This window comes from Anomaloglossus baeobatrachus, chromosome 6 (assembly GCF_048569485.1).
Source record: "Anomaloglossus baeobatrachus isolate aAnoBae1 chromosome 6, aAnoBae1.hap1, whole genome shotgun sequence".
Classification (NCBI taxonomy): Eukaryota; Metazoa; Chordata; class Amphibia; order Anura; family Aromobatidae; genus Anomaloglossus; species Anomaloglossus baeobatrachus.
Window position 1 is genome coordinate 210,514,607 of NC_134358.1, and position 22,582 is coordinate 210,537,188.

The 22,582-nt window shown below is 35.3% G+C and overlaps 1 protein-coding gene across 5 annotated transcripts; it reads left to right on the forward strand.

Moving 5' to 3' along the window:
• The first annotated feature begins 2,218 nt into the window (after nucleotides 1-2,218).
• Nucleotides 2,219-22,377, forward strand: SALL3 (spalt like transcription factor 3). 5 transcript variants are annotated; one of them, XM_075314643.1, is made up of 5 exons: nucleotides 2,875-2,945; nucleotides 3,372-3,764; nucleotides 14,685-17,612; nucleotides 17,829-18,169; nucleotides 20,314-22,377. In XM_075314643.1, exons 2-5 carry the CDS (start codon nucleotides 3,677-3,679, stop codon nucleotides 20,743-20,745), a joined length of 3,789 nt encoding a protein of 1,262 aa, XP_075170758.1. In that variant the 5' UTR covers nucleotides 2,875-2,945; nucleotides 3,372-3,676; the 3' UTR covers nucleotides 20,746-22,377. The 5 variants fall into 5 exon arrangements, with proteins under 5 accessions (XP_075170759.1, XP_075170762.1, XP_075170758.1 ...); XM_075314646.1 differs by having other exon boundaries at nucleotides 14,688-17,612; XM_075314644.1 differs by lacking the exon at nucleotides 3,372-3,764 and having other exon boundaries at nucleotides 2,219-2,945.
• The last annotated feature ends 205 nt before the right edge of the window (nucleotides 22,378-22,582 follow it).

Sequence of the window (22,582 nt, forward strand, 5' to 3'; positions counted from 1 at the left end):
GACAACTAGTAGTGGACATTGGTGCTGACCAGTCTGAGGACAAGCAGTAGTGGACATGTGGTGCTGGTCAATCAGTGAGGACCAGCAGTAGTGGACACTGGTGCTGAGCAATCACTGAGGACAAGCAGTAGTGGACATGCGGTGCTGGTCAATCAGTGATGACCAGCCGTAGTGGACACTGGTGCTGAGCAATCACTGAGGACGAGCAGTAGTGGACATGCGGTGCTGGTCAATCACTGAGGAGTCGGACGAGTAGTAGTGGATACTGGTGCTGATTTTGTTACAAAAATATCTTGTTTTTATTTTATAGGTTTATTATTAAGCAAAAGTTATCATAGTAATAAAAAAAAATCACTGCAGTGAGGTGCCCTGGGGTAAATGCACCTGAAAACAGCTATAAATATAGCTACACAAATGGTCATCACAGGCTACACAAGGGTATTTTTTAATGGGTTCAGTGACTTTGGGTCACTAATCTCACACTGCAAACACACAGAAAGGAAATCCCTGCATCAATGTCAGGTCACTCCAGACTGACTAAAACACATCAAAGATGGCTTCAAATGGAGTATACAAGTACTTACATAAGTTGTATAAATGGTGTGTTAAAAGAGGTAAACCAAAGTGATATAAAACTTTACAAACAACAGTTACTGATTCAGATCTATAAAAATTTGCCATATGCCCATATAGATGCCAGCTTTCATGCCCAGAAGAAGTGTAGGACGACCTGGAATCTCCTAGAATTGATGCTGGGGCTCCACGATCTGGCCACTGGCTTTGTGTTATCAGTGGCCTAAACTTCATAACCCTTTAATAACATCAGTTACTTATGCTATTCAGTGACATGTGGTCGCTTATCTACTTTGATGCCATCCTTTATGCACTAATCACATTTGGTCTGTTCCTGGAGTGGTCTGATTTTGGTGCCGGGTGTCCCTGGCTCTGCGTTGGATCTGTGGCATAAAGCTATTTAATACTATAAAACACCAGTTGTATATTCAGATCAGTAAAAAGTGGCTGTCTGCCCACCTTGATGCCAGTTTTATGCCCAGAACTGAATTCACTGAATTTGTTATGAGGTATCCCCTTTTGTTGGTTGTCAGGGTGTGATCAATTAACCAAAGTTATTTAACCCTTTAAAGTTAACACATTTTCAAATCAGTTAAAACTGTCCTACCATTTTGATGCCACCGTTTGTGCCCAGAACCTGTTCTGCCCGTCCTGGAATAAATTCATTTTGACAAGGGGTTTCTCTTTCTGAGCGTTGGCAGTGTGAGATCGGTAGCCCAATGTCATTTAACCCTTTGAGCAAACCAGTTACTTATTCAAATCAAAAAAGCGACTGCCCGCTTTAATTCATGTTTTTATACCCAGAACCAGCCTGGAGTAAATTTAATTTAATTTGTGGCCACCCTATCTGCGTCTTGGTATTGAAAGATCAGTAAGCCAAGGCCCAGGAAAAATACTGAAAAGGTCAGGAAAAATACAGAATAGTTGTTTGCTTGCCCACTTTGATGCCAGCTTTTATGCCCTGCACCTATTGGGGTCAGTCTAGGGTGAACTCAGTCTGATGACCATCATCCCTACCTATATGACTTCAGTGTTATATTTGTGGTCTAAAAACACCGATTAGCTATCAGTGAAAAGTGATAGTTTGCCCACTTTGATGCCAGCTTTTATGCCCAGAAATCTTCTGGACCAGCCAGGAGTGAACTGAATCTTAAGCAGGATATCCCTTCCTGTGTGAATTCAATGACAGATTAGTGGCCCAAAGTCATTTAACCCATTAAAATACACCCGTGTACCAACTTTGATGCCAGGTTTTGTGCCAGCTGTATCTGCTTTAAAGCGGTTTTCAAATGCTGTCCCCTCAGTGCATTATTTTATTAATAATAATAATAATCTTTATTTCTATAACACCAACATATTCCGCAGCGCTTTACAATTCAATTTATCACTATGATAATTTTTGCTAAATAAATGATTCATTTGCAAATAAGGAACTGCTGAATAAGAAACCAACTTCAGCATCATGAATAGGACGTGTGAGAGAGAGGGAGGGCGACACATGTACAAGTGCTGCACTTTCCTAACCTGGCTTCCCTCCCATCGCCTCCACCACCCACAGCAGAGCCCACCCCCTCCCTGGCAGCTGTGAGAGGTGAGTGTGCTCCTCACAGGGTCCAGAGAGGAGGCTGTGCAGCCAGGGACGGGACGACGAAGGGACAAGTCAGCATCTAACTCTGGAGAGCTCCTGGCTGTCACCTCCATCACATTCATTGTCCCTAGCAGCCCACCCCCTCCAGATTGTGTCTCAGGAAAACAATCCAGTACTCAGCCACCTATATCCATACATCCGTACAACATGATCGTCCCGATGTGATCTGCTGATGTGCGACAGGGCAGAGTAAAGGAGAAGTGCAGGGGATGAGAGCTGAAGTCGTGTACATGGAGTAGGGACAGTAGAGTGAGGAGACAGGGCGGGAGGACACAGCCACAAAGTTTCCTCACATCCCTAGAAGACACAACAGACACCACAAAGGACAGCAGGGGTCATGCAAACATGGCATGTGCCCGGGACCTGGCGACGATGTGACCTTCCTGCCTGTGTGTGTGCCCGGGAGGAGAGACAGCAGCTAATTGCCGGAGCCCATCCCTCATCCCCCGCCCTCAGCCGATAATCGCTGTGTATTATTCCCCATTATACTGGCACATGCGTAGTGGGCTCCGCACCGGCACCGGCTCATTCCCCTCATTTTCCAACTCTGCTATTTGTGAACTATTTTTTTTTTTATTTGCCACTGATGTATCTGCAAAATAGCAGCGACGAGTCCCAGCTCCCAGCAGCAGCAGCAGCATGTCTCGTCGTAAGCAAGCCAAGCCCCAGCACCTGAAATCGGACGAGGACATCGGCGGCACTGAGGTGCTCACTGACAGCACCGGTGAGTAATGGGAGGGGGGGGCACCTATTATTTTCTAAAATGGACTTTTCTTCCCACGGGTTCACTTTTATAGGAAAAGTATAGGAGCCCAAATACTCATTCTACAGACTAGTAGCGGGACATTATAAATAATTCTAATATTATAGCATTGAAGATTATCATTCCATAGGTTTCCATTATACTATTATATACACATAGCAGAGCTAAGCTTCTCATTCAGTATAACACTTTATTATATCAGTGGTTTTCCATACGACTGTATGATTCACCTGTCAAGTTAAAAGGAGAAACTGCTCAATGACAAATTCAGCTCTGCTACTTCTGTACAAGACATCTCAGCTGTTTTCTTGCCTTGTAACATTTTAGGATACTGAGAATAGAAGTCTTTTTGGAGTTTGGGATGTAATATTTACTTTTTTTTTCTAGAGTTTGCACCTGCAAAGCAGACAGTGGTGGCTGCAGGGGGCACAGAGTCTGGTGCTGGTGGCAGAGGGAGTGCCCTCTACAATAGGTGTAAGTGACCTCTCCATAAAGGACTACATAGGATACAAGAGAGAGGGAAAGTTCCAGTGATCAGCAGGAGCTTGTACCATCCCAGTCTGTGTCCTTCCCTGCAACTACTGGGGGAATAGAGAAGGGAGGAGGAGGAGGGGGCTCTGCTGATCTTGTTTTGGGGATGGAGAAAGATCGAGGCTTGTGAAAGCCTTCCGGAAACATCGTGCATTCTCTTGATGTCTCAGATGCACACACAAGAAGAGGCGCACTCCATGCCTGCCCCTGCCCTCTCTGCTGGGGAGCTGCTCCCAGGTTCAGCCAAAGGTGAGGGGACCCCTTGGGTAGGGGGCTGTTTTGTAAGCCGCATGTGGTTAAAAGGTTACAAGGGACAGGGGGAGGTGGGATTGGGTGGTCTATCCCATAGAGGAGCTCCTGGATGTACTGTCCGAACAGTCTCAGAACACTTTCCTAAGCTCATGAATTTTTCTTTACATTTTTTCAGCTTTTTATTAATTTTATCAATTACCGGTTTTATTTTTTTATTCCTTTGATCAAGTTTTATCATTTGTCGCTAAGAATTATTTTATTTTCTGATATTTATATTAGCTGCGTAAAACTTCCTAGTCCCATCTGATGAAGTTCACTGGGATGATGAGACTTTGTGTATGGTTTCCTAAAATGAAAAGAGATAATCTGTGGGGCTTCCTGCCTCCAAGTAGCCCTATCATGCTCACTAATGATAGAGCAGAGGTGTTGGGGAGGACAGGCCTTGCTTGGTGCTTGTCCTTTGAGGCTGCGAATCCCAGATGCTCCCTTTTATTCCGTTAAACAGAACAAGCCATTGTGAGCAGCCTTCAGAAGAGTTTCCTGGATTTGGGAAGAAAGTATCTTTCTTGGAAGCTGTTTTTATGGAGAACAGTGAGTCTTATCTATGTGGCTGTGTCACTAGAGATTAGAGAAGGAGATATGCTAAAAGAAACGCTTGCATATGGTCTGTAGATTAAGTGAAAAAGGAGGTTTTTGTCATGGAAATGTTTTTTTGTTTACTTCATCACTTAGCATTTCTTACACTTGGTTTGTTTTGTATTGCACTCAATGACTACACGATCAAATGAATGGATTGATTTCTACGGAATGAGAAAGACAGCCTTTCCATCAAAGGGTCTACATTGCAGCCCAGCCAGGATTTTTTGAAGCTAACTTATTGAGGGGTCTGAATAGCCTCAAATCTCCTTTCAGTAAATCTTCAAAAAATCCAACTATCAACCATTAGCTACAGCGCAAGACATCACTAAAATCTATTAACATTTTAGAATATATATATATATATATATATATATATATATATATATATATATATATATATATATATATATATATATATATATATGTATATATATTTACTTATTTAGTTACTTTTTACCAATTACATAGATTGAATAAACTTTTTGAGATAGTTATAAAACCCTACTACTTGAAGATACTATCAGATAGCGGTTCTTAGAGAAGAATTATCTTGTTCCATACCTAATAAAATGTATTTTTGTAATTCAATATTCCATATTGTGTCCAGTCTATATTGTGGCAAATTAATTAAATCCAGCTAACATTATAATTTCTATAAAATATTAATTCTCATCATTTATTTACCTACGTCTCGTTTGTCCCAATTAATAAGTGTCCATCTGTAGATAGATTCTCCGAAAAATATCATTTATTGCGGTCCAATATTTCATTTATATCCTATTTAAAATTAACTAATATCACAATAAGCCCAAATGTAATTTAATAGTTATTTAACAGAAATTTAAGAAAGATATAAATTATTTGGAGTTAAATCCAATTTATTTTAACATTTTAATGTAATAGTTTTCTGATTTGTTTTAACATTTTAATGTAACAATTTAATTAAATATAGATCAGCGAAGAACTACTCAGATCAAAGTCCAATTTAGTTTGTTAAATAATATTTAAGATTTGGTCTTTTCTTATGTATTTGGTTTATATTGATGACATAATGAATTTAGGGATTAAAATATGAAGTTAGAAATTTAGAGTCAAAACTGGATAAAATTTGATAGATTTTTTTTCTTCACCTACCACAAAATATTAGTATGTGATGAAGGTCAGCAGTCTGAATAGCACTTTTTGTTGCTTTTAGTATATAATTTAGTTTTTTTCTGCAAGTTATAAGATGAAGCCTGCGTCACACATTAACAGTTTATGGTACAGATTGTGTCGACCACCGTTCTTAGTCTTTGATGAATGCTGAATGGCAATGAGAAGCCATAGTCTTCACCTTAAAAAAAACTTTGATTGTTTTTAGATGGGTGGTGTGGAGTCACAAGCTAGTGCAGAGTTGAAAAGTCCTTCATTATCTAATAAGAATTTGTTAACCAAGTGCTTAGTTTCATATTTAAGTAACAGGGAAATCTGACAAAAGTGGGTCAGGTTCTTCGTCATATACTCCTAATCCTCCAGTATTCTTCCTATTGATCTCGTGACCAGAAGGACACTTCATTTTACAGTTGAACCTTTGCTGTAAGGCAAAAAAAAAATAAGGAAAAAATAGATAATACAAGATTGATTTTAAATTTGTATTGTAGAAATATTCTTATTATTAGAACATCATTTTATTTTTGTTTAGAATATTCAGCAATTTTAAAAATAAGCTAATATTTCTAGAATTATTTCACTGTGTACAGTTAAGAAGGCCTAGAATAAAAGCTCAGAAGTCTCACCACAGATTGCGGCTATTGTTTATTATGCTGTTTGGGATTTTTTGGTTGTAATTAATACTCTTTTAGCGTCCAGTTGTATAATATAGAAATATATATATTTTTGCAGGTTGTGTTGATGTTTATTTTTTTTTAGTGCCTAATATCACCCTGTTTAAATTCTTTCAAGACAGCCTATTAGTGTCTTATTTCTAAACATTAATGCCCGGCATACACTGGAGATTCATTTTGTTTGGTGACATTGAAAAGGTGGGACTGCATGAAGTGCCAACAGGTTTCCAATGGCTTGTCCCTGAGGGTGGGTGTTTAGAAGTGCTTTGACAAGGCTGGCTGATTTAACCTTTGCCTGTTTTGCCCTGCCAGGGGTGGCCACTAGATGTCAAGCTCATAATACAATTAGTACATCTGTGCAGTTGACCTTGGCAGCATGGTTGCTTCAGTTGTGATAAGTGTTAACACTAGAATTGAGTGTTACCTACAGATCCTGCATGCTGCACAGACCACTATTTGTCCATCTTCTAGAATAGGACTTTGGAAACTGGAAGTCATTTGGTTCGAGAACTGCTGAGTATAAATGTGCACTTAGTGAAATGTTTCTGCTCATATGGACTTGTAAATATTAGTGACCATAGTGTAGATTTTGGTATATTGGTAACACGATATATTTTATATATATATATATATATATATATATATATATTTTTTTTTTAATATATATATATTTGTATATATTATATATATACACACACACACACTTATGTGCACATATACAAGCACACATGTATATATTTATACACAAACACACACATTTTTTAACACACATACACATGTATATATACGCACACATACACATGTGTGTATATATATATATATATAAAATATATATGTATATATATATATATATATATATATATACACACACACACAAATGCTCATAAATATCTATAATATCTATACACACATACATACACACATATAAACGTACACATATACACAAATGCCCATTTAGGTCGGTACACATGTACACACACACGTATGAATGTACACACACTCATACACATATAGATATAATACACACATACACACTATATACAGTATATCTATATACATATATATACACACACACATATTAATGTACACATATATACAAACAAATACACATTATGTGTATCTATACACACATATAAATGTGCACATATATACACACACTCATACACATGTATATATTGTTATATATGTATATAAAATATACACATACATACACATTATATATACATCTATACATATATATATTTATACACACACGTGTGTGTGTGTATATATATATATATATATATATATATATATATATATACATATGTACTCATATATACACACACACAAATACACGTACATATATCTATATACATATATAGATACACACATATGCACATTATATATTTATATATCTATATATACACCCACATGTACACATTAAACATATATATATATATATATATATATATACACACACACACAACACACACACATAAACATACATTTCAATATATATTATTTTGTTAATATATATTCCTATTATATAGCTTTTTTAGTCTATGAGAAACCTAAAAATAAATCTTGATACAATTTATCTTATTCTATAAATCTGTTTTATTCACGTCATACTCACTGAGACATACACCTAAAAGCTTCAGAAGACTTATTTAGTTAGTTGGGGTCATTTGAACCTTTTTGGGGGGTTTGTATACTGTGACCCATGCTTGCAGTGAACTTCCCCTTTCTGAGTCATTTACGTGGCATACTGTACTTAATTAAAATTATTCAGAGTCTCGTTTAATAGGGAGCCTGAAGCTGTATCTAATATATTGTGTTCCCTGAAGGTATTGTCATAAGTAATAAGCTTTAAATTAAAATATTTATTTTATAGATTATATGACAAAGGATGAAAGAGAAAGAGAAGCAGAACGATAGAATATAATTTATAAATCATAGATTTTTCATTTAAAGCTGAAATTCATTTAAAGTTACTGAATTGTTTATTGTAAAACTAGAAATTTCCATCATTGATAAAAACAATTTTTTTCTTAGAATTGATATTGTTCTTGGCTTACTATCTTTGTACATACCAAGAATTTATATCAAAAAGTTCTAATTTTGATATTGTGACCTGCAATTAAATAAGTGATAAAACCCAAGTGAAATAAAGCCACGTTCTTACAGTTACCCACGCATGTTGCTGTGTAATCTGCATATTTGCTAATCATATTGGAGATGCCAAGCTCGTCTCCATGCGCAGTGTTTAAGTAGCTAATGGATTGCTTTCATGATTACAGAACTAAATAGAAGGGGAAAAAAAGACAAGAAGACATTTGGTGACTATGCCACAGGTGGTTGTTACTTAACAAATTCTGAGATTTAGGCCACTGAATAGATTAATCTAAATATGTTAGTCTATAAGATTATGCATAGCAATAGTGCCCTCCACTGGTCACTGTCATGATGGCAGCCATTGTGGCGTTTGAAAGAGGGCAAAAATTTCTATTGAGTCTGGAATTTCAACTACATTGTTGAACACAGTAGGGGTCTCTATTTGTCTCCTCCTGTTTCACAGCTTGGGCTCTGTATGTGATAATTCATCTTCTTTTATGGGAATCACAGCCATCATAAAGAGTTAAAAAGAATTAATTTGCAAGAAAACAAAATGTTCTCAAACAGTTTCTTAGAATTCAGTAAAATGAGCCCAGAAATAGGAAAGACTCTTTGGAGCATAAGAAATATAATGTCATGTATGCACCTATATACCCTGCAGGGGAACATGAGGCTCCTATACACTGCTTTATGGAAGGAAGATTATTCTGAGCACTAGGAGCTAAAGCGAAAAGTAAAAGTATACAGCAGGCAGTTTTTTCTGTACACGGGCCACTCTGCTCACGTAGACCGCCACACAACAAGATCAACTGGATTCAACATTATAACTTCAACTCCAATGTTATTACATGTTTTATGTTACTTACCGTGGTACAACAGACAACCGTCAGGGCGTATCATGTATTATTACTATAAACTGATCATCTTAAAATTAGAGGCAAAAGTAAAATAAAATAAGAAACATTTATGCCTCACCGTGTTAAGTAGATTCGTAAACCTGCTTGATAAACTGATTGGAGATGAATCCAAGGTCTGGGCTGTCGGTCCAATACAGAAAAAGGAAATACAGATGTCTCCAGATATATATAGAAAAAAATCCAATTTTTCACCTCTTAGATGTAAAAGTGTTCTGTGTATCTGGGAAGAAGAATGTCAACATAAGAGCTGATAATTCAACAAGAAATAAAATAAGACTTTTATTAAAAATAAAAAATAATAATACAGATGTAATTTGTTACTAATATTAACTGGCAGCTTATTTCTTAGTGTAATTTCTAGTATGTGCTAAATAGGTCAATGATGTATGAGCAACAAATCTATATATGATCTGTTCATCTATCTAGCTAATATTTATCTATCTATAATCTCTAAATCTCTAATATTTTTCTCTTTATCATTCTCTATTTCTCTATTATCTATCTATAATCTCGCTATCTAATATTTATCTCTATATCTGTTTATCTATCTTCTATCTATATCTACATAGCTAATATTAATCTCTTTATTTCTTTATCTATCTGCTATCTATTCATCTATCTAATATTTATCTCTTTATCTATCTATTCTATCTATCTATATAAATATATATATATATATATATTTATCTTCTATGTATTTCTATCTATCTATCTATCTATCTATCTCACATCTATCCTTTCCTCATCCATGACACATATTGTTGATGGTTGTTCATTATTATAATGAAACATTCTCCTTCAATGCACATATCCCAGCTTTCTGTGCTGGCCATCGAGCAGTGAGGCACATGCTGCCTTATATTTAGTATCTGCATACACCCTGTGCATTATCCTCTTTCCTACAAGGCATGCCCTGTGTGGTCCTATTCAGTAAAATATTTGCAACCCATTAAAAAGTGTCCTATTTACATATATTGAAAAATTTGCAAAAAAATGCATCTTATAAGTCAACAAATTGCAGCTTCGACCTGATATCCCTATTTCAGTCCATTAGGGATAGGAGCAGCAATTAAATATTAAACAGGTCTGCTAAGCACAGTGTTCTCCGGTGTGTGTAACACTTCTCACTTACTCAAATTTTACTTAACTTAATGGGGAATACAGGAGATCTTAATATCTGGATTGGCCGAGCACTTCTTTACTCTTCTTAAAGTTACACATCAAACAAAATTGCAATTCAAGTTCTCTACAAGATGCCATTCAAATGGCCGCCCCAGATCGGAGCAATGCTGCTTGCATGGAATAATAATGTATGTGTTTTACAGATAGATGGGCTGCTAATTAATTCTGTCATTCCTGGACTGACCTCTATGCTATATATATTCTTTTGTACAGAGTTGTAGATAAGAGGCAGATTGTTAATATTATGGAGTTTTATGTATTTATATTTGTTGTGTTGTATTTATTCTTTTTTACTGGCTTTACTCTTTTTTTTATCTATTTTTTTATTCTGCATTGTTTATATAGCGCTATCATATTTCAGCATTTTCCATACGTTACCATTGCTGGGGCTCACAATCTCAATTCACTTTTAGTATCTCTCTGGATATATCATCTATCTCTTTAGCTATCTATTGATCTAATATATATCCATCTCATCTATCTCTTTCTATCGCTCTATCTATCCATCTATCTATCTATTTATCTATCTACCTATCTATGTATCTAACCATCCATTATCCATCCATTATCCATTTATCTGTCTCTTTAGCTATTTATATATTAATTATCTGTCTATTTTTTTATCTATCTATTATCTGTCTATTTATCTATCTATCCATCCATCCATGTATCTATGCATCTCTTTAGCTTTCTATCCATCCCATATCTATCCGTCTCTTTATCTATCTATCCATCTATCTATCCATCCATCCATCTATCCATCATTTATCTATCCGTCTCTTTATCTATCTATCCCATATCTACCTATTCATTATTTATCTATCTGTCTATCTATCTATCCCATATCTACCTATTCATTATTTATCTATCCGTCTATCTATCTATCTTTCTTTCTTTCTTTCTTTCTCTCTGTATCTATTGTTCCGACTGGATAATTATTTCATACATATTAAGCATTTACTATCCTCTTGTTTTTCACTTAGTAGTATTGATATTGGAAGAAAATAATGTTTCCAGCTGATAATTTACGTTGTTCACGTTCATGGAGGTAATTCAGCACACTACTGTTTCACCAGAATACATTAAAAATCAAAACAAGCCAGGCAGTGTTAATTCATCCAATTCTACAGGAAACCACTTGAAGAGAAACATGCCTCTTGTATTTTTAAACTGCTGTAAAAAAGCCAATTCTCAGTGACCGATTCTGAACATGATAGTGTGTTTGATTAAAAAAAAAAAGTGCTCCACAGCTGCTCCCATTACTACACAGAACAGGACTGGAGAAAGGGTCCCAGAGTATACTGGGGGGAGTAAGATAGTTTCCACCTCAGATAGATTGTGGGAATTGTAGATAGAATTTGTGCAGTTTTAAAGTTCATCATTAATGATTATTTCCCGTCACCACACATACTGAATTCTTAAAAAAACAAACAAACAATGTATACAATTATTATCTAGATTTTATTAACCAGGATTTTATCAAATTCAAGCATATAGTTTGGGTAAAGATTGAAAACACATAAAAACACAAATACATATCTTTAGTATATGCAAAGAGCAAATTCTATACACAAAGTAAATAGAAAAATAAAACTGTAAAAAAGTAATATTTACAATTTAGTATTCTGAATTTTAAAAAATAGCCTATATAGTTAATATTTAGTTGTTTAGTCTCATTTCTTATTTTTCATATTACATTTAAAAAAGATATTTGAAAAAGGCAATTGAAAACTGTAATTTGTAGTCATGTTGTAGTATAAATTAGTTTAGACTAATACTAATCATTTTAAAATAAACAGAAAATAAATGTTTTTTTTTCTACCAACAATTTAATGAATAAGTACTTACAAAGAACTATTTTAATTCTGTTTGTTTTATTCTCTTCCATTAAATCAATAAATGTATTTTGGAGCTGATATTTTAAAGGCAGATAAAATGTTTGTAATTTTGACTTTAACTGCAGGGTTTCTACAATAATTGGTAAAATCTTTAGAATACAAAAAAAACTAAATATACACCCATTTATGTATGTGTGTGTGTGTGTGTGCGTGTGTATATACACATTTAATTTTAATTGTTGAGTGTGTATATATATATATATATATATATATATTTATATATATACATACACTCACTTATACACACATGTACACATATATATTTATATATATATATATATATATATATATATATATATATATATATGACATATATATATATATATATATATGACATATATATATATATATGCATTGCATTTTTGTTTTTGTATATGTATACACATACACACACGTACACATGTGTATTGCATTTGATTTTTCTATAATATATATATATATATATATATGTATATATATACACACATATATACTCATGTGTCTATTGCCTCTTCTTTTTGCATATGTATATATATATATGTAGTGCTTTTTATTTTCAGTTATATACACACACACACACATATATATATACACATTTGTATGTATGTATATACATATGTATATATATGTATATATATATATATATATATATTATACATATACATACACACACACACACACACACACACACACACACTTGTATTGCTTTTTATTTTAGTATGTAGAAACATACACACCTGTATGTATGGCTTTATATTTTTGCCAAATGTTCTTTTTTGTATTCTAAAGATATATAATAAAGTGCTGTATGAATAGTGTAGTTATGGTCAAAATATATATATATATATATATATATATATATATATATATATATATATATATAAAATGGCACTAAAGAATTTGCAAAAGTTGACAAACCTTGCTTCTAGACTAATACATTTCAGCGCAATACTATTTTTCATATCTGCAGTACAGGTATCATTTATCTATCTACCACTCAGCACTATGGATTCTGATTACTACTCTCTGCCTGGTCAGCCGATAAAAATGAATATGTCTATAATATGCAGAAAAGCAATATGAAGTCAGCGAGTGATGAGGGGGCATTCCCACCCAGCAGCTTTTCGAACCTTAGAAATGTTTTTTTATATGCTCATTTCTCATTCCAGCACAGCTATTTATTTGATCAGGTGTGAATTAGAATTCTGTTCATTAAACATGCTTGTTATTCAGCACAAGAGGGTAACGCAAGTCAGAGGAAGTGACTGCCTACAACAGTAATTAAACATGTGTAACCAATTAGTGGGTTTTCTACAATGGCACAAGCATATAATTTACAGAGCCTTTCTATAAGAATAGATGAAAATAGGTACAAAACGTGTGTCTGACTGCAGAATACTTATGTTTAAACATGTCAGCAGAAATGTAGTTTAAATATGTAATTCTTAGTTTCTTCACAGATCTGTGATCTCGATGCTGTGTCGCAATAACATGTAATTTTAGTTTCCGGCTAACGAAATATGGCATTTGACAGCATCAATTATTTTTGTAGAGGACTAGCAGTTAAGTGTCAGGTATTATTTTTTTTTTCTGGCGTAAATACAATTCACGTCAAGTGTTTAGAATGTATCTATTTACATCTTGGGAACCAGTTTGCGTATAATGAACTTTGATATATATATGTTTTTGAAAAAAAGTCTTTAAAAATTCTTAGTGATGTAATTAAGATCATATAGGTACACAACCAGATCTACTAATAGTTAGCCTACTTACATGATAGGTTGGAGTTTATATATATATATATATATATATTTATATAAGCAGCAGCCTTTTTGGAAATATCCTTAAAGTATATTCTTATTATACATATTGTATAGATTAATAGGAGTTTAATACATCTCCGCTATGGGTAAGGATAAAACCTATCTATGTGGATAAGAGGGGTTCAGTTCGCTGTTAGGCACTGCTTCAAGTTTAGAAGGTTACAGATTAGTTTAGCAATGTTAACTGAACTGGCAAAGGCATCTATAATTTTGCTGGAAATTAGGAAGCTTGATGCTAAAGGGGAATCCTAATGAGCCCATCAAAAGCTTGATTTGTACCCAACAGACAAGGTTGCTGTGAATTGTATGAAAATATTGGAAATCAATGGCTTCTATGGAATTTCATTAAGAAGCAGTATCCACAATTGATAGAGCTTCATAATTTGATGGATTGCGCAAAGAAAAATATTAGCTAGGTAAAAGGAGTCATAGAAAATTGTTGAAGTGGGGTAATTTGTACAAAATAAAAAATATTGATTTTACTCGTGCAAAATTTTCAAATGTAGAACACTTTATCTTTCAGCTTAATAGCTTATGCAGTCTTTTCATTTGCTTTTAGCAGTACCTGGGGAAGGACCAGATGATGGGGATAGCGGGAATGAAAGCCGAAGTGGAAGTGAGGAGACCAATGTTTGTGAAAAATGCTGTGCTGAATTCTTCAAATGGACTGACTTCTTAGAGCACAAGAAAACCTGCACTAAAAATCCTCTTGTGCTGATTGTAAATGATGATGTAGCAGCATCAGCCTCTGAAGAGTTTCCCGAGCCATCTCCTGCAAGCTCTTCAAGTGATCACGCAGAGAGCGAGACTGCAGAGGAAGCTGTCCCAGTAGAAAATAATGATACTTGTGATCTAAAGGAAACAGAGAAGGAAGAGGAACCCATGGAGGTTGAAACCACTGAAGAAAAAATTTTTCCAAATCAAGAAGCCTCAAACACTTCTACTCCTCTACCTCAGATACCTGATCCATCTTCCATGACTAATTACAACATGCCAAACACTAATGTTACATTAGAGACTCTTCAAAGTACAAAAGTGGCAGTTGCCCAGTTTTCACAGAGTGCACGGTGCATAGGTGGTACAGGTGCTGCCACGGCTGCTACTGCTATGGCAATTCCAATGATTCTAGAACAACTGATGGCACTGCAACAGCAGCAGATCCACCAACTGCAACTCATTGAACAAATACGCAGTCAGGTCGCACTGATGAATCGCCAGCCACTACGTCCTCCATTGACCCCTTCAGTTGCAACACAAAACCCTCCAATTCCAACACCTAATCAGCTGCAAACCTTCACGGCACATCCAAGCCTTCAGTTAACACCTGTAGTCCCAGCTAACCTTGCAGGATCAGTGTCTAGCAACCAATCACCGTCATTTGAAAATCCACAACACACCTCACAACCTGCCTCTGGGGCAAGTACCCCAAATATCCCATGTTCTGTCTCTTGTCCAACAACAGAAACATGCACATCAACAAATGCTAAATCAACATCAGTAACGCCTAGTCCTGTGCCCAATACAACGATCAGTACTACTTATCCTCAGAGCTCGTCTACTCCTCCATCAATTGGACATGGAAATATCCTCACCTCACCTTCTAGTTTGCCAAGTCCACTTCTACCTCAGAGTTCTTCAAATAGTGTGATCTTCCCCAACCCATTAGCAAGCATAGCTGCAACTGCTAATGCATTAGATCCCCTTTCTGCACTTATGAAACATCGTAAGGGAAAGCCACCGAATGTATCAGTGTTTGAGACCAAGTCTACTTCTGAGGACCCATTTTTTAAACATAAATGCAGATTTTGTGCCAAGGTTTTTGGAAGTGATAGTGCTTTACAGATCCATTTGCGCTCTCATACAGGTGAAAGGCCTTTTAAATGTAATATATGTGGAAATCGGTTTTCCACAAAAGGCAATTTGAAAGTTCATTTCCAGAGACATAAAGAAAAGTATCCCCATATTCAGATGAATCCATATCCTGTTCCAGAATATCTTGACAATGTTCCAACTAGTTCTGGAATACCATATGGGATGTCTCTTCCTCCTGAAAAGCCAGTAACCACATGGTTAGATAGCAAGCCAGTATTACCAACAATATCAACATCTATTGGGCTGCAACTTCCCCCAACAATACCAGGTATTAACAGCTATGGTGATTCCCCAAGCATTACCCCAATGAATAGATCACCTCAAAGGCCATCTCCTGCATCAAGTGAATGCAACTCTTTGTCTCCAATCATAAATCACAATGAAACATCCATGGTAACATCAGCAGAATCTCCACAATCTGCTCCAACAGTCACAACCGCTGTCCCAAAAACAGAACCCATTGCCCTTCCTCCTACAGCTGTAAGAACAGCTGAACAACCTGCAAGTGGACAGATTTCCTCTCCTATCACAACATCTATTCCCACGCCAACAGATACCAGTATATCAACAAGCCTCCCAAATCCAGTGCTTCCATCGATGCCTGATCAGTTCAAAGCAAAATTTCCATTCGGTGGTCTTCTAGAGTCTATGCAAACATCAGAAACATCAAAACTGCAACAACTAGTTGAGAACATTGATAAAAAAATGACAGATCCAAATCAATGTGTCATTTGTCACCGAGTGCTTAGCTGTCAGAGTGCTCTTAAGATGCATTACAGAACCCATACAGGAGAGAGACCATTTAAATGCAAAATTTGTGGACGTGCTTTTACTACTAAGGGAAACTTGAAAACTCATTTTGGTGTTCATCGGGCAAAACCCCCATTAAGAGTTCAACATTCATGTCCCATTTGTCAGAAAAAGTTTACGAATGCTGTTGTCCTGCAGCAACATATCCGTATGCATATGGGTGGACAGATTCCAAATACTCCTTTACCTGAGGGCTTCCAAGATGCAATGGACTCTGAGCTTTCATATGACGAGAAGAATTTTGAGACACTAAGTAATTATGATGAGGACTTTGATGATTCTATGGATGATGATCTAGACATGAAAGATACAAATGACTCTTCAAAGCCACTGATACCATACTGCGAGTCATCACCTTCCTCACCTCCCACTGTTATTTCAAGTATTGCTGCTTTAGAAAATCAGATGAAAATGATGGACTCTGTAATGAATACACCTCAATTTATTGGTTTAAAAACCTTAGAAAATGGATCGGGGGAAAGTGATCACTTGAGCAACGATTCTTCATCGGCTGCAGGAGATCTTGAGAGCCAAAGTGCAGGCAGTCCTGCAATGTCTGAGACCTCTTCATCAATGCAGGTTTTGTCACCTGCACATAGTCATAGCGAAAGCATCAGATCCAAATCTCCCCATATAATTAATCAAGAAGAGCCACCCGAATTACAGCTTAAGACAGAAAAGCCAGACAGCCCCTTACCTGCCCCAGAAAATGAAGGTGCACTGGATCTGACATCCACCAATCCTGTGAGACCAATCATCAAAGAAGAGGCCCCTTTTAGCCTGCTGTTCCTGAGCAGAGAACGTGGTAAGTTTAAAAGTACTGTTTGTAATATCTGTGGCAAGCCTTTTGCTTGCAAAAGTGCATTGGAAATTCACTACCGCAGCCATACTAAAGAACGGCCATTTATTTGTACAATCTGCAATCGTGGGTGTTCCACTATGGGTAATTTAAAACAACACTTACTGACACACAAATTGAAAGAGCTCCCATCTCAGTTATTTGAACCCAACTTTACTCTAGGTCCCAGCCAAACTACTACTAGCCTGGTCACCAGCACAGCGCCTGCCATGATCAAACTGGAAGTGAATGGTCACACCAAGCCGATCTCATTGGGTGAAGGTCCTCACCTTCCAGCTGGAATCCAGGTTCCTGCTGCACCACAGACAGCGATGAGTCCAGGCATCACTCCTATGCTGGCACCCCCTCCACGACGAACTCCCAAGCAACACAACTGTCACTCGTGTGGGAAGACCTTCTCTTCAGCAAGTGCACTACAGATACATGAACGTACTCATACTGGTGAAAAGCCATTTGGTTGCACAATCTGTGGTAGAGCATTTACCACAAAAGGGAATCTTAAGGTAAGGTGAAATCTCTCCAGTCCTACAAAACAAAAAGAATTTGGGGAAAAGAGCTGTCAGTCAATTACATTTACAAAGTTTAAGATTTTGTATAGACTGAAATGTCATTGTCATTTCATAAAGCAAATGACATAACATATTCTAAAGGCTGCCAAGGAATAAAAGGCATAGTTGTGCCCAAATGCTTTGAAAGTATGAGAACTCTGTATGCACATGCTGCAGATGAGCCCTTGAACGATCATTAATATAGTCTATAAACCATATGCAGCTGTAATTTCAATTTAGTTTTGTAAACTTTGCAGTTTACTAGGGCCCTGTGAATATATTCACGCTTTCTATGAAATTTATACTTTCCAAACAAGTAGGTGAAACAGTTAAAGGTTAATTATCTAAAATATAACAGTTTTGTTATGACAATGACTTAAATCCTCAAGCCCTTAATATCTAGACAATTCTGCTTGTAGCAAAACACCCCAGAGGCATATTTACCACATGTATTATGTTCCTAATGGTGAGCGCATTATAGTGAATACTTATAGGACTGATGGTAATATCACTGATTATGTCTGATTCTAGCAATAGTTGTTTTTCTCAACAAATGATTATTTGTCACAGAGTAAAAAAGAAAAATCACATCTGTTTTGATTTTCAGCTATGGAAATCAAAATGATATGTAAATTATTAGCACTCACCCAAGAATATGATATAAAATATGCACAGGTCATATTGATAATCTATTTGTATATATATATATATATATATATATATATACAAATAGATATCTCACTATATATATCTCACTAAATATATATCTCACTAAAATATTTTCTTTCTTACTCTGTCTTTTGTAATACTGAGTTTGTTCTGTATATATTTTATATTTTTTTTAGATTAACACTGTAGATCAGAGTAACATTTTCTTTTTGGATTGTTTTTGACTATGCCCTATTTGTGGGATCGAACCTTTGCTGTTTGATGAATCCGACCGAGCACTATGTCTACAACGTTAATTGATTAGGTAGACAAAATGTGCAACACCATGGTGCTTGATAAATTATAGTGCTTTTCAAAAAATATTATTTTTTTAACTGTGTAGGAATCATTAAGCAGTTTGGACTCTTCCATTAGGAATAATTGACAATCGTAGTCTCCCCTAGAATCTGGAATCTTGATATTCCGTCAGCACCTAATTGACTGGAGCTGTTACCCTCTTATAATGGATATTTAAAACAAAAATTAGCCTGCAAAAGTTTAAAAGTATTTTTGTGTGTGAATTATGACATAAAAAACATTGGTGCCTTGATATACAGGCATGGAACGAGTAGAACATTTTGATTTTTTGAGTGGTTCTTGGTTTTTTTTAGCTTTAATTATTTTGTTTTTGCCTCTGACTGCTTAAAAGTATAAAAACACAATTATTCCAAGTGGAAAGGTCTCAAATATGCAGCTAGTCGATAAAATGATAAAATAATATTTTTTTTTACCATTAGAGAATAAAATATTTATGGGATTTAGATATACAGGGTTCACCAAGCTGCCAACTCCCTCTAGGTATAAGGCAGGTTTCCTCAGCCATCTGGATATTGAACAAGCCATGGCATGATTTAGATTATTATTCTGGAGGTTTTGAAAAGAGTTTTATTTTTTTTTTTCCCCATAAAATGATCTTTGTTTGTGCTGCCTGCTACTGTATGTTTTTTTCAACTCACAATTTACCTTCGTAGAAGAGGAACGCCTGTGGTAGACATAGTTATGCTTGGCCTGGCTACTTTATGTAATTGCATTTAGAAGAATGGCCAGGACTATTTTTACATTAATAGTATGAAAACCCATGGGCATAAAAGGAATTTTATTTGAACTTATAGAATTAATATATAGAATTATATAGTTAAGTCCACAATTCGCATTTTCAGGCATCGATATTACTTCGTAGGTTTACATGTATTATCAGTTATGGTATATTATTGAATTCGTCTTTCATAGACATTTTTTTCTTCTAAGATATCCTAGATGTGTCGACATATTTGCATATTGTATGGTCTATAATTCATATATTACCCATTTTATTTCCTTTATTTACATTGTATAAAATGAATGCACTAAAACCTATATGTTTTGTTTCTTTGTGTCTTTTCTGTGCGTAGGTCCATATGGGGACTCACATGTGGAATAATGCTCCTGCAAGACGCGGTCGTAGACTTTCTGTGGAAAATCCCATGGCTTTGTTAGGAGGTGATGCACTGAAGTTTTCTGAAATGTTTCAGAAAGATTTAGCAGCTCGAGCAATGAATGTCGACCCTAGTTTTTGGAATCAGTACGCTGCTGCTATCACAAATGGGCTGGCTATGAAAAACAATGAAATTTCTGTTATACAGAACGGAGGCATTCCCCAGCTCCCGGTCAGTTTAGGTGGAAGCGCGATTCCACCTTTAGGCAACATGTCCAGGGAGATGGACCGAACACGTACCGGTAGCAGCCCCCCTATCATTAGTATGGACAAAGTGGGTTCTGATTCTATTGTAAATCGACCATTCACAAGGTTTATTGAGGAAACCAAGGAAATTGGCATAAACTGAGTGCAATTGAGAACACAAAACAAGACTCTTCTCCTCAAGTGTTGTACTATTTGATGTACAGGTTTTTGAACTTATCACAGTGACCTAACCCATATTCCTCCTGTCCCTTTCCCATACAAAAAATGACTTCTGGATGCTGCAGAGATGTATTTTCGAGATTGTGCATGGTACTTTCAGCAGTTAAACTGCCTGGAATGGACTATACCCTCTTTAAACATTAATCAAAGTTCATTGGATAAGCGGACACAGGCGCCCAAAATCTGTTTTGTGTTTGATATGAAATGATTCAACTTATGTACAAAAAAAATTACTTATTTGTCCAAAATAATTGCTGGCTTTGTTCAAATTAGATATCAATTGGAAGTCTATTTGTAAGGATTCTAATACTGTACTAAATAATCGGATTTTAGTATTCCCAAATGCTGTGTATTATTACAGTATCTTAGTCTGTAATATTTATAATAACAATATGCGGGTACCCAAAAAAAGCCCAATTCTTCAGTGGTATTTTGTACAGCCAGGTACATCCGAATTTGTGACCTTTTTTAGCGACTTTTGTTTGCTGTACTCCAGTGACGTTTACTCCAATGCAGGCAAAATTGTGACATTTTATTTTTGGACGATAGCATGCTATACATGTGCGAGTATCTGTCTGTATCAAATCCTTTTATTTAAATATTTGTAGCTGCTACGTGGACGGTCATTCAATATAAAAGAGAAAAGGTATGGAGAAATAGTTTGATGGTTGGAAAGCCACTCACAGTCAAAACTTTTTCACTATAAAAGTTTTCACATCATAGGAAGCTGTGAATAATAAAAAACAAAAATGTTAACTTCACTGTACAATAAAAGGTAATGTTTGTATATTGTGCTCGCAAACTCTTATTTATATTGTTGCACTTTTTGGTATTTTGTACTTAAGGGAATTTGTTGATAATATGAAAAAAAAAGTGACCAAATATGTGAAGGAATGTTTTTTTTTTGGGGGTCAAAGTCACATATAATGAAAGAAAAAAAAAAATAAAAAAAAATAATGGTTTGTCCTTTATAAAAAAAAAGCCACTTCAAAAAATATCCCTAACAGAATAAAGAACTTTCTCTAGAATAACTTCAAATCTTTATTTCTGTTTCTCCCTATGTGGCATCAATAAAGAGAAAATGAATTGTTAATAACCAGAACACGTATTCTCATAGTTTACATTTATTTATGTATTTATTTTTATTTTTTTTGTTTTTTCATTGATTTGGTGAAATGGTCAACTTTGTATATTAAGAAAAAGAAAGAGATACAGAAATAAAGAATAAGTATGATAGACATCCTATGCCATTATATATGCACACAATCAGTATTGAGTGGGTAACAAGCACTTTGTATTATACTGTATATATATATATTGCATAGAATTTGAGGGATTGTAGTCAAATAAAAACTTATATACTGTTCAGTTTACTCATGAGACCCCTGCAATTCCATATTATTTATTGGCTTTTTAAGACAAAAATTTTCAGCATAAACCAATAAAAATGTGTGACTTAATAGTCAAGAATAGAGAAGCATTTGCAGATGCGCAAATTATATTTTTAATATGTCAAAAAGGCTTATTAGAAACAGTAAATGACAGCAATGTTTAATTCTTCCTTTCTTTGTCATTTTTGTGAGATGTTCCACTTACCTTGAAGATTGGGAAACAAGAATATATACAAAGTTGGTACAGTTGACAATTATATTGGCCTCCAGTGTCGTTAGATTTGTTTTACTCCGTGTGACATTGATTGATATAAAAAAACAACATAAAAACATATTTTCATACTGCAGTAAGATTCAGAGGTAATAAAC